General features: G+C 35.4%; 1 protein-coding gene across 1 annotated transcript; it reads left to right on the top strand.

Moving 5' to 3' along the window:
- The first annotated feature begins 9,606 nt into the window (after positions 1-9,606).
- Positions 9,607-12,647, top strand: LOC132311417 (NAC domain-containing protein 74-like). Its single transcript, XM_059809319.1, has 3 exons — positions 9,607-10,109; positions 11,149-11,423; positions 11,546-12,647. Exons 1-3 carry the CDS (start codon positions 10,046-10,048, stop codon positions 12,497-12,499), a joined length of 1,293 nt encoding a protein of 430 aa, XP_059665302.1. The 5' UTR covers positions 9,607-10,045; the 3' UTR covers positions 12,500-12,647.
- The last annotated feature ends 1,192 nt before the right edge of the window (positions 12,648-13,839 follow it).

Genomic DNA, 13,839 nt, shown 5'->3' with positions numbered 1-13,839 from the left:
CATGCCCTAAGTTTAACATCATTACTTCTCCTCATCCCTGTTCCTCAAAACATCCTTGGCCCGACAAAAGTCAAATGGGGTTACCATCTAAACCTAGAAGATCAACCTCATCCCAATCATTCTTGTCATCAGTTTATCTTTTTGGATCCTCAAACACCAAGCATTATCTCATGACACGTCAGACACAACTTGAAATACAACTCTAGCCCACAACTTTCAACTTCTAAAACATAATGCACACGGTAACACAGTACTTACCATCAATCACTTCATCCGCAAATGACCAAGCACTTCAATGACCTCATACAACCTGCCTTATAGTGCAATACTGCTCTACAAAACTAAAACTAACCACTAAACACCACCTCGAGACCCTCTAGACAACCATACCAACCTCTAACCCCGTTGCACCTATCGCAAACCGGTTCGAAAAGAACCTCCACACCAACCTATGACCTAAGTCGCAAACCCTACCTTTCTAAGGTCATATTCTTCTCCCACAAAAACTCCATCTCACACACCTGACCTTCACACCGAAGCATGAAACTCACACACAACATAGTCGTCGTGCCTTGAAATACAAACCCATTCTAAAGTCGTACTCTAAACACCGCATAAAATGCAACAAAAAGATTAAAATGACTACTCACCAAATAGCTCAATTCACAAGCTAAAAAACCAAGCCATTCATTTAATAAGAACTAACACCCAACAACCCTGGAGCAATCGAGCTCCTCGCCTACTCAGGTCAAAACTCACATAATCATCCCATACTCAACTATTTATAAACATGGATATATACTTATAATAATCATAACCCACACCATGATACAACCATGCTCCTAATTTGTCGCATTATCAAAAAAAAATAACTGCTCACACTGTGCCTACCACTTGCCATTAACATACTCCTCATACTTATCATCATATCAAAATCAACATGCTTTCAATCATTATCATAGTAACAATACACATTATTTTAAACAAATAAGCCTGTGATCACATAAGCAAATAAGCAAATAAGCAAGTAAACATGCCTTTCGAACAATTGAACACTTTAACACATAAGCACATAATCATGCAATCCAACTTTCCCATGCAATCCTAGGTAGGCCTCTACCCATCGTCCTAATGGTATTCGAACCATTGCTATGATACCAAATTTGTAATGACCGAATCTCATGAGTCTGAACCGTTAGCCGGGTCTTTACTCGAACCCGATGTCACCTAAGGACATTATTGTCGTCCACTAAGTCAAAGCATAACCTGCACCTTAACCCAAGGCTCGCAACTCCTCATAGGATTAATCTTACTGGGATACACACTTATAGGTGAAAAATGAGGCATCAGCTGGCTGACATCCTTATGTTGGTTGGCTGAAAACACAAGGGTCGATCGACTAACCTAAAAGGTCGGCTGGCCAAAACGATGCTCAAACTTGTACCCTCTCGGGACTCTTGGAAACTGAACTGACGGCCGACCGAAGATGAAGGTTCGGTCGGCTAAAAGTGAAGGTTCGGTCGGCTGACAGAGGTTGTTAGCCGACCGAAACAACACTTCCAAGGATACAACTCAATGAAATGGTCCTAAACACGCTGTCGGTCGACTAATGCCCCTTATTAGCCGGCTAATAAACCCAGAAATACTGCTATCTGCAGCTGAAAACTCAAGGAAACTGGGCTCACGGTGAGCCTAACCTGATACGCATCCACGTCAAAATTTACGGTAAAAAATTAAAAAAAAAAAAAATAATAATAATAATAATAATAATAATAATCCATAAACAGACCCACTAACCAACTCCTTATAATAATCCATCATTATCCCATTCAATACAAATCATCTTTATAGTCATGAATTACATCAAAATACTGTCGGGATTATAGTTGCAAAACATGGTTGTGCTTAACATAAAACAAATACATTTCCAATGTATTACTTTACATAAGAATGGGATCAAAATAAAAAAAGATGGCAAAAATGAACTCCTAGTCCCCATCAAGCCTATGGAGGATATTCTTCCACCACTTCTTTTCCCGAACCTGAAAAATGTTAAGATAATAGGGTGAGCTAAACGCTCAATAGGAAGTGTCTAAGATATACCTTTTATGACCCCGTGAGCCCACATAAGGAATATAATACAAGTAAACGGGATCATGTCATGGGGGATATCACAACAACAACAACTACAGCATGTATGTATACAAGTCATCCAACCACAATTTACACAATGCATGCCAATGAAGTACAATGTCATGCCAATGTTGCTCGCCGTTTTTCGAAACAATTTCGTTTCACCGTTCCAAACCGTTAATGCAACACGATCCATAGCACCTATATGGCGCCATGAGGGAAGGATTGGCTAGCTATCCCCGACCACATGGCACCTCCATGGCATCATCTGAGCCTAGGTAGCTCAACCTCGCTAGGATCTCTCCCTAATTCCCTCTAGATCACATTAATACCGCGGACCACTAAGCGCCTCTTAGGCGTCCAGTTTTTGCAAACATTTTTTAAAACAATTTTTTCAAAATTTATTTCATTTGCTTTTAAAACAACATTTCCTTTTCATTCCCAATGAAATGTATAAATGCTTTATGCCATCCTCAACCATGATAACAAATACGATTGTTCCATAATTTGCAATCAACCACAATTTATATACATAGCATGCTTTCAAGAAAGTTCACAAAGAATCATCTCATGAATTGACAAAATAGAATCTCAGTATTTATACACATACAAGGCAAACTCAAATTTCAGCTTAACATACTTTATTTTATTAATCCAATTAACATATATTTTCAACCAACTAATCACATAAATCATATTGATACATAAAGCCCTTAATACCATAAGCAAAATTATTAATTTAAGCATGCTTGACACAATTTAAAGGAAGAAAATTCACTAAAATTAAAGATGATGTGGATTAGAACACCCCTACCCCAAAAGGATGTAAAAAGCCCCAAATATAGCTCAAATCACCAAAATCCCAGGGTGCACCAAAAACACGTTTGCTCTGATCAAATCGTAGATCTTGACGAGCTCTTTGATTTTGCCTTAAATGGAAAAATCTAATTCCTTTTGGTTTGGAAGAAATCAAGTTTAAATTGTGTGGAAGAAAAAAAATAAACAATAGGGAGAGAGAGAATTTCGTGAGAATGAAGAGAGAGAGAGAGAGAGAGAGAGAGAGAGAGAGAGAATCTAATCCATGAAATGGCCTTTAAGGCCATTATGTGACTAAAGTAATGGGGTAGGTCCCACGGGCATATATATATAATATCCTTTTAATAACATAATATATATAAATATATATATATACACAATTACCTACCACCACACAATTAATCACACAACCAAATAATTATGCACAAATAACAATGCATAAAATGCAATGGCCCCACGACACAACCCTCGTGCACAACAACCTCAGTAACGAGTCCTACCTGAAACCTTCCGGGCCGAAAACAAAAAATTGTCAAAAAGGGGAACAAGTGCATTTCCAAGAGTTCTGAATTCAAGGAAATGTCCCACACAACTCTCAAACACACCCGGTACACTCCACGGTGCCCGACACGTAAAACGAAAAAAGACAAAAATACCCTCGTAAAATCAAAAAATGAAAAAATGGCAAAAATCGGAAACATTACAAATAAATCCCTTTATAACTATAAAAACTCAAGATAATCCCTGTACTCTAATTGACCAAGAAGAATTTCAGAAACAAATTAAAGAACTTTTACAGCTAAAAGTAATAAGAAAAAGTTATAGTAGACATCGGTGTCCAACGTTCATTGCTAGAAACCACACTGAAATGAAAAGGAGAAATGTTCGAATGGTTATAAATTATAAATGATTAAATGATAGTACTTATGATGACAGCTATAAAATCCCAAATAAAGATGTTTTGATTAACAGAATACAAGACAAAAAATGATTTTCTAAATTTGACTGCAAATCAGGATTTTGGCAAATCCGTATGGCTAACGAATCCATTGAATGAACTACATTTACATGTTCTGAAGGATATTATGAATGGTTTGTTATGCCTTTTGGATTAAAAAATACATCACAAGAGTTCTAACGAAAAATGGATATCATATTTAATAAACATTCAAAATTCTGCTGTGTTTACATAGATGATATTTTAGTTTTCAGTCAAACTAAAGAAGAACATAGAAAACATTTTGAAATTATACTAAACGAATTTATAACTTAAGGACTCATGATAAGTAGAAAAAAAAATGATATTAGAAAAACAAAAAATCGAATTCGTAGGCTTATATATAAAAGGAGACAAAGTAGAGCTACAATCACATAATATTAAAAAGATTTTGAGTTTCCCTGACAAATTAGAAGAAACCAAGTTATTACAAGCATTTTTAGGACTATTAAATTATGGTCGCAATTTTATTCTGAAAGTAGGACAATTAGTAGGACCGCTATACTCTAAATTGGGAAAACATGGTCAAAAATATTTTAATACACAAGATATAGAACTTGTTAAGAAAATAAAAACTCTAGTCACCCATTTAGAGCCACTACAACTCCCACTTGAAAACAGCTACAAGATAATCCAAACAGGTGCATCAGCACATGGATAGGCAAGTTTACTCCTTCAAAGACCTACAAAAGAAACTTCTCGAGAAGAAAAACAAATTTGTCACCATGCAAGCGGAACATTTAATAAAGCACAATCTACACTACCATCAATAGATCTAGAAATTTTAGGAGTAATAAACTCTATAGAAAAATTTCAGATTTTTCTTAATAAAAAATTCCTCATAAGAATAGATTGTGATAATATTGTCAAATTTGCAAATAAGGCAAAACAACAAAGGATGTCTGCAAAAAAATGAATTTCCTCTATTGATTGTATTTCTAGTAGAGGTTTTAAACCTACATTTGAACATGTCAAAGGAACGGATAATTATCTAGCAGATATTCTATCTGGTTTACTAATTGATTGTTAAATTTTGCAAGAATGTAGAAAAGTAGTAACAACAGCTATAGCTTTATTATACCAGGCACTTCTAACCCACTTTTAATTATCCAAAACCCAGCTCAATAGTTTCGCGCTAGACATAAACTTCTTCTAGACCAAAAACTTATTTTAGATAATATTTGGTTTACTAGAAATAATCCCGACAGAGCCTTCGTCAGAAATTTAAATACTTTAAGTGAATATTTTGTGTCATCTAACCAAGCATATCATAATCTCCGGCAAGAACACAAGATTCTCATTTCTCATTTTATCAAAATGTACCAGCAAACACCACAGCTGAACTAACCATGTTTGAACAAAGGACTAATGAAGATAAAAATCTTCAAAAAGTTCAATTTCTGCATGTACAAACCAAGTATGTCAATCTCCTACCCATTTTCTCTCCGACTTACAAAGAAATCTTAAGACAGCAAGTCGAGTTCTTTCCTGAAGACATAAAACAACTCATCCTTGAAGAAGCAAAATCTGATGAACTCAATGAATGGGTTGAAATCCAAAATTACCTCAGAAACAATAGTCTACCTAAAGGAACCCGTTATTATTATAATGACGTGCTTACCATAGTTCAATTAGACCTTGTACATTATTCTCCCTTTGATATCGTTAGAAAGACATGCTTCTCAACAAAAACCACCAGATGCCACACATGTAAGCTTCTAGAACTAGGAATGGTCAACAACATTACCATACCTAAAGACATACCTTTAGAAGTATTAGAAGTTTTCAATTTTCCCAACAGACTGAACCAAGCAATTCTTTTTGAACAATCTCATTGGCACCAAAACTACATGCCAGAATGTCCAATTCTCCTTCAAATTTACAGCAATCCCCCTGAATGGGTAAATGATGGAGCTATAATTCTTAGACAACATAGGATTTATATTAATTCAGATCCAGTGGAAGTCCAGAACCAGTTACAACATACCCGTTTTGTTAATAATTTTCGTAACCATATAGAACCAGCCACATATGACCATCTAATGTATTACAAAGCATACCGGCAGCTTAACCCAAGTTTCAACCACGATTTCAGATTTTTAGATCATAATATTAATATGAAAATTTTTATTAAAACCAGAATTCTATATGTCATCAGATCTCCCCCAGAAATTGAAATCTCACCAAAAGTAGTTGCTATAATAGACAAAGAAGAGGAGCTCATCAAATGTTTTCATGCTCGTTATGACAACAACAGCTCACCAGACAGCACTGAAGAAAGAAATTTGTCCAATATGCTAGGATTAAAATGATTTCGCCAGAAGCATCCAGAGAACATCCAAAGGTAAAGCAGATTCTCCAACAGTGTAAGGATAGAAAATAAATTCTCCAATAGTGTAAGGATGGAAAGTAGATTCTCCAACAGTATAAGGATTAAAAAGTAGATTCAGTGGTTACATCAAAGGACAAGAGGCAACAGAGTTCAGTAATAATTCAAGCATCTTGAATTCAAGCCGTCTATGCAACAACTGCAATCTCAAGCGTCAATCCATCTCTCATTTTTCTTATAAAAGGAACCATTCAGCCCAAGAGAAAGTAAGTGAGTTCTCCAGATATCAAGTTTCCATCAGTATTCCAGACTTCAGCCCTAGACTTTCAGTGTGTTTTCGTTTTGTGATTTCTTTCAATGTACTTCCTTTTGTAAAATATTATGTGAGAGTATATCTATGTATAAACAGTGTGTATCCATGTATATATTTCCTATGTAATAAAATCATCTAATTTGAAATCTCATCCCCCTTATTTAGTATTTTCTTTTCTTTCGGACAAAAGACTTCTGTCGATAAAAGATCTCGTATATCGATTTTCTTTAACCAGACAGTGTAGATCCTAGAATTTTTTAAAATCCAACCAGTACAAGCTGCTTTAGTTTTAATTTAACAATTCTTTCTGTGAAGTCGACTTGAATTGTTGGCTTGTTGGCCCAGTCTTGCCGGTGTCTTGACCTTTGTTTCAGGGCATTATCAGAGCATTATCAGGTTCGGTAGTCATTTCTGTTAATCAATTGTTGAATTTATTTTTATGTTATTGCATGCTTCTAATTTGGTTTGATTGATTTTAATTTTGGTATCAGAGCCCTACTGTTTCGTTAAATAAAATTTATATATAAGATCTTTTGTCTAAAGAAGTCTATAAGTCTATATTAATTTACTGTGAAATATTAATTTATTGTGAAAAAATATTTTATTCAAGGATCTTTCTATATATTAGATTTATTTCATTTTTAAGGCTTTTATGTTATAATAGTGGTGTTTTGGGTCATTATAGTAATATAAATTGTTGTGTGTTCCAAAGTAGAAAGTAAGTTCATTTTTTTAGAAATAGTTTGTCTGATCTTCCCATTTTTTGTTGTTTCGTGACTTTGACTTCATGATAGTGTAATATTTTCCCCTTAAGTCCATGTATCGATATTTATTGATGAGTGCTGAAAAGTGCGTATTTAAACCCCTTAAGCTTAGATATTCTAGAACATTTACCTATTTTATTTTCTCGTTTTGTATTGATTTCGTGTTATTTCCATTTTTAGGTACTTATCCCTAAAATAAGCTAACTCAGCCAAATAAGAGTAGAAATGAAGCAATTATGGGATGAATCAAAGAAAGGAGCAAAGTAGAGCAAAAGGCGGGATTTCAGCAACTTCGATCGATCTCAAGAAAAGTTCGATCGATCCAACTTTCATCAATCTCAGCACTCCAAAATAGATTCAGGCTATGATGTCATCTTCAAAGATCCCAAAAGTTCGATCGATCCAACATCATTCTCTGATCGATCGAACTTTCTTGTCCTTATCCACATGCCAGATCTTATCCAGCTGTACCACCCTACCAACCACTTTTGTCCTTTTCCCAAAAACAGATTTGTTTTTATCCAAAAAGGCGCTACCATTAAGGATAGATCCAGCTTCAATTCGATAGATCTCAGCCATGTTCGATCGATCTCACCACAAGTTCGATCGATCGAACTTCCCAAATCCTGAGAAAAATCTAAATTCCAGCTCATTAAAAGTTGTCTCATATCCAATCATTAGAGGATTATTGGTGTACGAGCCCAGCTCATTTGGCGTGATTTTTGACCTATCTATATAAGGAATATAAGCCACTTTTACACATATACACTTACTTAGAGAAGATAATACTTAGTGAGGAAGCAAAGGAGATGAGGAAGCTAGAGACACCATTGGAGACTCTTCATCAACGAAGGAGCAGATTTCTTCCATGAAGCTTGCCCTTGAAGGTTGGAGGACATCATCCATGAGTGGCTAGACATCCTCTTGGGGCTAGAGTTAGCCCTAAGCATGCTTTCTACTTCTTGATTTATGTATTTATGAGGGGATTTGTATTGTGATTCATATCTTGACACTTATATATATATAGATCTTGTTTATTCAATGATTTATGTGGTTTAATGCTTCCAATTGATCATTTCATTCTATCATATATCTATGTATGCTAGAATAGATGTTCATGTATTTGTTTCTATTTGTTGTATTATTGATGCATGTTTATGTGTATTGATGCTACAGATCTAGAGATTGTCAAGACATAATGCTTAATGGTATGTTCTTGTGGTTTATTTGATGGTTCATACTCATTTCTTGATGGATTGTATCTCTCCCTTAGTTTAATTAGTTTAATTTCATGTCATTAGCTTAGTTGTAGTGTAGTTGTTAAATGGGAAGACAATCCATGCTTATTGTTGATATTCCATACTTATGAAAGCAAGTAACATATATCTCTAACCTTGTGATGTGTTTGGATTGTGAGCTTAAAGAAAGGATTAATGGCTTAATTTGATATGTTGTGCTATCCACCTTGTTGTTTAGACAATATATGCTTAATTTGTCATCCATGCTTGTTGGAACAACCACACACACACACACCTTGTTGCAATACATGTTTTTTCCCTCATTAATCATTTATTAAAGGTGTAGAAAAGCTATGCTTAGTGGTGATCTCTAAACCCCAAGATCTCTCTCTCTTTTATTCTCCTTATTGCATTATTGTTTACTTTAGTTTAATTTGCATCTAGTATAATTCAACCAACCAACCACTATTTTGATCACTCGACCTACTAACCCTAATTTTGATTCCTCAACCTAGTACGACCCTCAATCCCTTGGGACAATCCATTCTCACTCATACTACATAGTATAGGTGTTAAGCGGTTTATAAATTTAAATTATGGTGCCCACTTGACACTAATTTCCAAACTCAAAGTGTTGTACATTGTTTTGTGCGCACCCTCGGGAAGACACCATTTATCCCTGATTTTTGTTGTTATTTCATGATACTATAAGGGTATTAAAGGCGTTTTCATTTGGTCAATGGGTATTTTAGTCACTTCAAACCAAATATTTGACAAAAAAAATATCCTTTTTTTGTACAGAGAGAGGTCTTTGCAAAATTGACTAAACTTAATGGAAAACACATTACAAAAAAATGACAAATTTTTAGTTTACTTACAATTAGTCCATACATTAGGAAAGGTGATTATAGTTTACCTAAAATTTTCCTATTTTATTTACCCAATGACAACAAAATTCAAAAATCTTACCACGTCCATATTCTCAGACCCTTTTATTTATTTATTTTATTCCCAATAAATTTGCCCAGACCAATTTTATTTATTGTGGAAACACAGATTTACTTTGTTTCTTTTTAGATTTAACATTATGTCTTAGATATATTTATCTCTTTTAAACGGTCTTTTCTAAGTCGTCTCCGACTTCAAATCCACCAAGGAGAATTCTATAAAATAAAAATTAAAAATTAAAAAAAAACAAAAAAAAAAGAGTAGTCAAAAGTCTACTAATGATGAGTGTGAATGGGAGCCCCTCTTATATAGCTCAAACGAGAGAGAGGAAGAGAGACACACAGAGAGGAAGAGGGGCTGCTGTACGTAGGTTTCAAGAATGGCAGCTACTTCCAGTGCTAACATCGAGATTGAGAAATTAAATAATTTTCTCGTAATTGGGTATAGGTTTTGCCCTCAGATGTTGAACTATTCATTCATTACTTGAAGAATAAAGTTACAAACCAGATGTTGCCCCTTAACCAGATCCATGAGCTCAACCTTTACGATTATAACCCTGATGAACTGGCAGGTATATATATATATATATATATATGAACTCTACTTGTTTTTGTTATTCTTTAATAAGGTTTTTGTATGTTAATATGATTAGATGATTCTACATTTTTTTCTTTCTTGGATGCATAGATGGTTGGTTGGGTTTGTATAATTCTTATGCAATTAATTAAGATCATGTCCTTGTACAATTTTCAATTTAGTTGCCAAAAATGATATTTTTTTTTTTTTTTGTCATGAGAAATCACAATACAAAATTGGCATGTGGGATCATTTGAAAAAGTAAAATGATGGCTTCTTCTTATATATATGGTTGTTTATGTGCACTACATGAAGAACTTAGGGGTTAAAATGGGCATTTGCTCTGTAGAATGATGGATTCTTCTGATATACTGTATATTGGCGTGTGTGAGCAATGTGCATCTGAGGTTGATTTGGCTATTGGAAGATTAATTAAAGCCCGAAAGTGTTAGTCACTAACTTAGGGGTTTAAATTAATTAGCATGTACACTTTCAATCAAAGGTCAAAAATGTTTATATTTTTTCTTTGCACATGCATTTATATATGGACCAAGAGTGATTTCAACCACCTAAAACATTGCTATGTACTGCAAAAAATCAAAAATTAATATATAAGGTAAATTATTGTTGCCTAATTGACTTTCTCAACTTTGAAATTTGGACATGTTCATCATTGGAAAGCACATTGCAAATAAATTCAAAGATATTCATATGACATCTGTGACAAGATCATTGAATATGGTTGTGTGCGCGCAATGTACATCAAAGTGCAAGAACTAAGGGGTTTAAATAGGCATGTACTGTTCCCATGGTATTTTACCTTTTTTTCGCTTCATTATAAATGTTGACCATAATTATATGAGATGCCATAACATTCTTGTTCTAGTGCTTCAGTGGTTGTATCTCTCTCATGCATACAGTCCTCTATTGATTCTATATGTTGATACTTGTGTCAATAGTTTTTCTGTTAGTCGTTGACCATAAATATATTATGAGTTGCCTTAAAATTCTAATTGGTTGATTGTAATTTGCAGCGACAAGACAGCCTGCACTAGGGACGAAGAAATGGTACTTCTTTACACCAAGGTATCGGAGGTGTCAAAATGGAAAGCGACCAAACCGAGCAGCCGGTGATGGATTCTGGAAGGCAAGTGCAGGTGACAAGGCAGTGACATACCAGGATCATATTCTTGGATTTAAGAGGACATTGGTTTTCTATAAAGGAAAACCTCCCGGAGACAAGACCAATTGGATTATGCAAGAATTTACACTACCAGATGTTACAAGAAACGAAACAAATGACATGAGGGTATGTCCTACAAGTCCTTAGTTAATTAATTTCCATGTATTAAATTATTAATCAGCTTTCATAATATATTGCCAATGTAGAGTATATCATTTTCACTAGTTATATATATCTATCTTTTGCAGTTGGATGATTGTGTTTTGTGTAAGCTTTATAAAAAGGAAGAAAGAGATTGCTATGTGATGGACATGCCTGCTGAACGTGTGTCTGGATATTTTGCTCCCGCACTTATGTCCAGTCCTCCTGCCCAAGTTTATCCCGCAGAAAACAATTTGATGTCCCGGCCAACTGATCAAGTTCATCCCACAGATGGCAATGAGATGTCCGGGCCTTCTGACCAAGTTGATAATTTGATGTCCTGTCGTCCTGATCAAGTTCATCCCACAGACAGCAATTTGATGTCCGGTCCTCCTGACCAAGTTCATCCCACAGACAGCAATTTGATGTCCGGTCCTCCTGACCAAGTTCATCCCATAGACAGCAATTTGATGTCCGGTCCTCCTGATCAAGTTAATCCCATAGAGAGTAATTTGATGTCCGGTCCTCCTGACCAAGTTCATCCCACGGAGAACAATTTGATGTCCACACCTTCTGACCAAGTTCGTAATTTAATGTCCGCTCCTCCTGACCAAGTTCATCCCACAGAGAGCAATTTGATATCCAGTGCTCCCGCCCAAGTTCATCCCACACAGAGCAATTTGATGTCCGGTCCTCCTGACCAAGTTCATCCCACAGACAGCAATTTGATGTCTAGTGCTCCTCCTGACACTGTTAGTAGCCCAGATATCAATTTTTTTATGTCTTTTTGTATTCCGGAATTGATGGGAGAGGACACTCTAAATCCCGATTCAGCTTTGCACCGTGATTTCTCTGACCGCTCTATGCCTTCTTTCTCAAACATGGATGATTTATCCAGCTCTATGGCTTCTTTTTCAGACATGGATGATGCATCCAACTCTATGGCTTCTTTTTCCGACATGCATAGAGCTTCTTTTTCAGACATGGATGATATTTCCGACATGCGTAGAGCTTCTTTTTCAGACATGGATGATGTAAATGAGACTTTTTTTTCCCGATGATGACTTTTGGATGTCCAATTTCTGACATCCAGTACGCCGGATGTTATGCTTCTATTAAATTGTGGTGAATATACAACTTCTTTAGTGAGTTTCAAAGGATGAATTGTTTCCTTAATTTGGTGAGGAAATGAGTTATTTTGACATTTCATATATGAATCTTTGTCTATAAACACATTAGTATATATACAGTATTGCCTTTTTCCCCATCATTCCTATGGTTCTCTTGCCTATGTAAATGGTATGAGCTGACCTAAGCTATTTTTGGTTTAGGTATAGCCCTTGGCACAACCTGTACAGGGGGTATGCCCTCGGAAGGGAAAATATATATCTTATACTAGCTGAGCAATTGGTACACATGTTAGCTCTGGAAATCAAATATATAACAATTTTAGGTACTTTACATTGCCTTCTGCTAAGATTTTTTTGTGTTTTTATGGTAGTTCTGGTTTTTGGCTAGATGAACTATTAGACTAGTGGCATGTCACGGGCTTAGAGTTTCAGCACCACTCTAGCTACTCTTGTGCGGCACCAAGATGTTGTTTCTACTCTCGCAAGTACTTGATCAACCTAACTCCCGTGCAAACATTAGCCAACACACTCCCCTCGTGCGCTTACTAGTGTTGTAGTGGCCCTCGCCCCCTCCTCACTTGGCTTGCACACTCACACCCACTAAGGCATTTAATGTAATGTTTAAGTTTATATATATGTGTGTGTGTGTGTATTAAAGTGGGTGAGTTTCTTTTAGTGGAGGGGCCACAAGTTTTTTTTATTAAAAGTGGTTATAAGACCATGTTTTTTTTAGTCTCTATAATCTCACTCTCTTTCTCTCTCGCTGACAGACTTGCTTCCTCTCCGCATCCTCTTCTTTTTTCTTTTTCTTTTTTGCAAATTCAAAGCTTAATTTCTCCCTCATTTCTTGGCGGATTAAAGTGCCGTTTGAGGCAAAACGAAGCCCACTACGAGCTCTACGCATCCATACGAACTATTCCAGATTTGGTGCCCTCCTTTGAGTTCGAAATTCAAGACCCATTTTAAGGGTTTTGTGCAAAAGTGAGGTAGGGATTCTTAATTACCGTTTTTCTTGCTCCTATATGTATTACTCCTTCTAAATTGTTGTAAAGCATGTTTGATTATAAATTAATTGTCTTGTGGGTGATGTAGATGTTATATGAGAGTTGTGATTAAATAGGCTATGTGAATTGTAGGTGAATATGTTTATTTGGTTAATTTCTTGTCTAATAGTTGATATAACATGCCTATATTGTTGTAAAATTTGTTAGAAATGATATGTGATGGCATGTGTAATTTTTCCTCAATATTTGTAGAGTATATTCAAATGT

Source organism: Cornus florida, unplaced genomic scaffold (genome assembly GCF_030987335.1).
Source record: "Cornus florida cultivar Cherokee Brave unplaced genomic scaffold, ASM3098733v1 CherokeeBrave_3.0.0_Hap2_Chr06, whole genome shotgun sequence".
NCBI lineage: Eukaryota > Viridiplantae > Streptophyta > Magnoliopsida > Cornales > Cornaceae > Cornus > Cornus florida.
The sequence above is the reverse complement of the archived record's forward strand: the minus strand, read 5'-3'. Positions and strand labels throughout refer to the sequence as shown.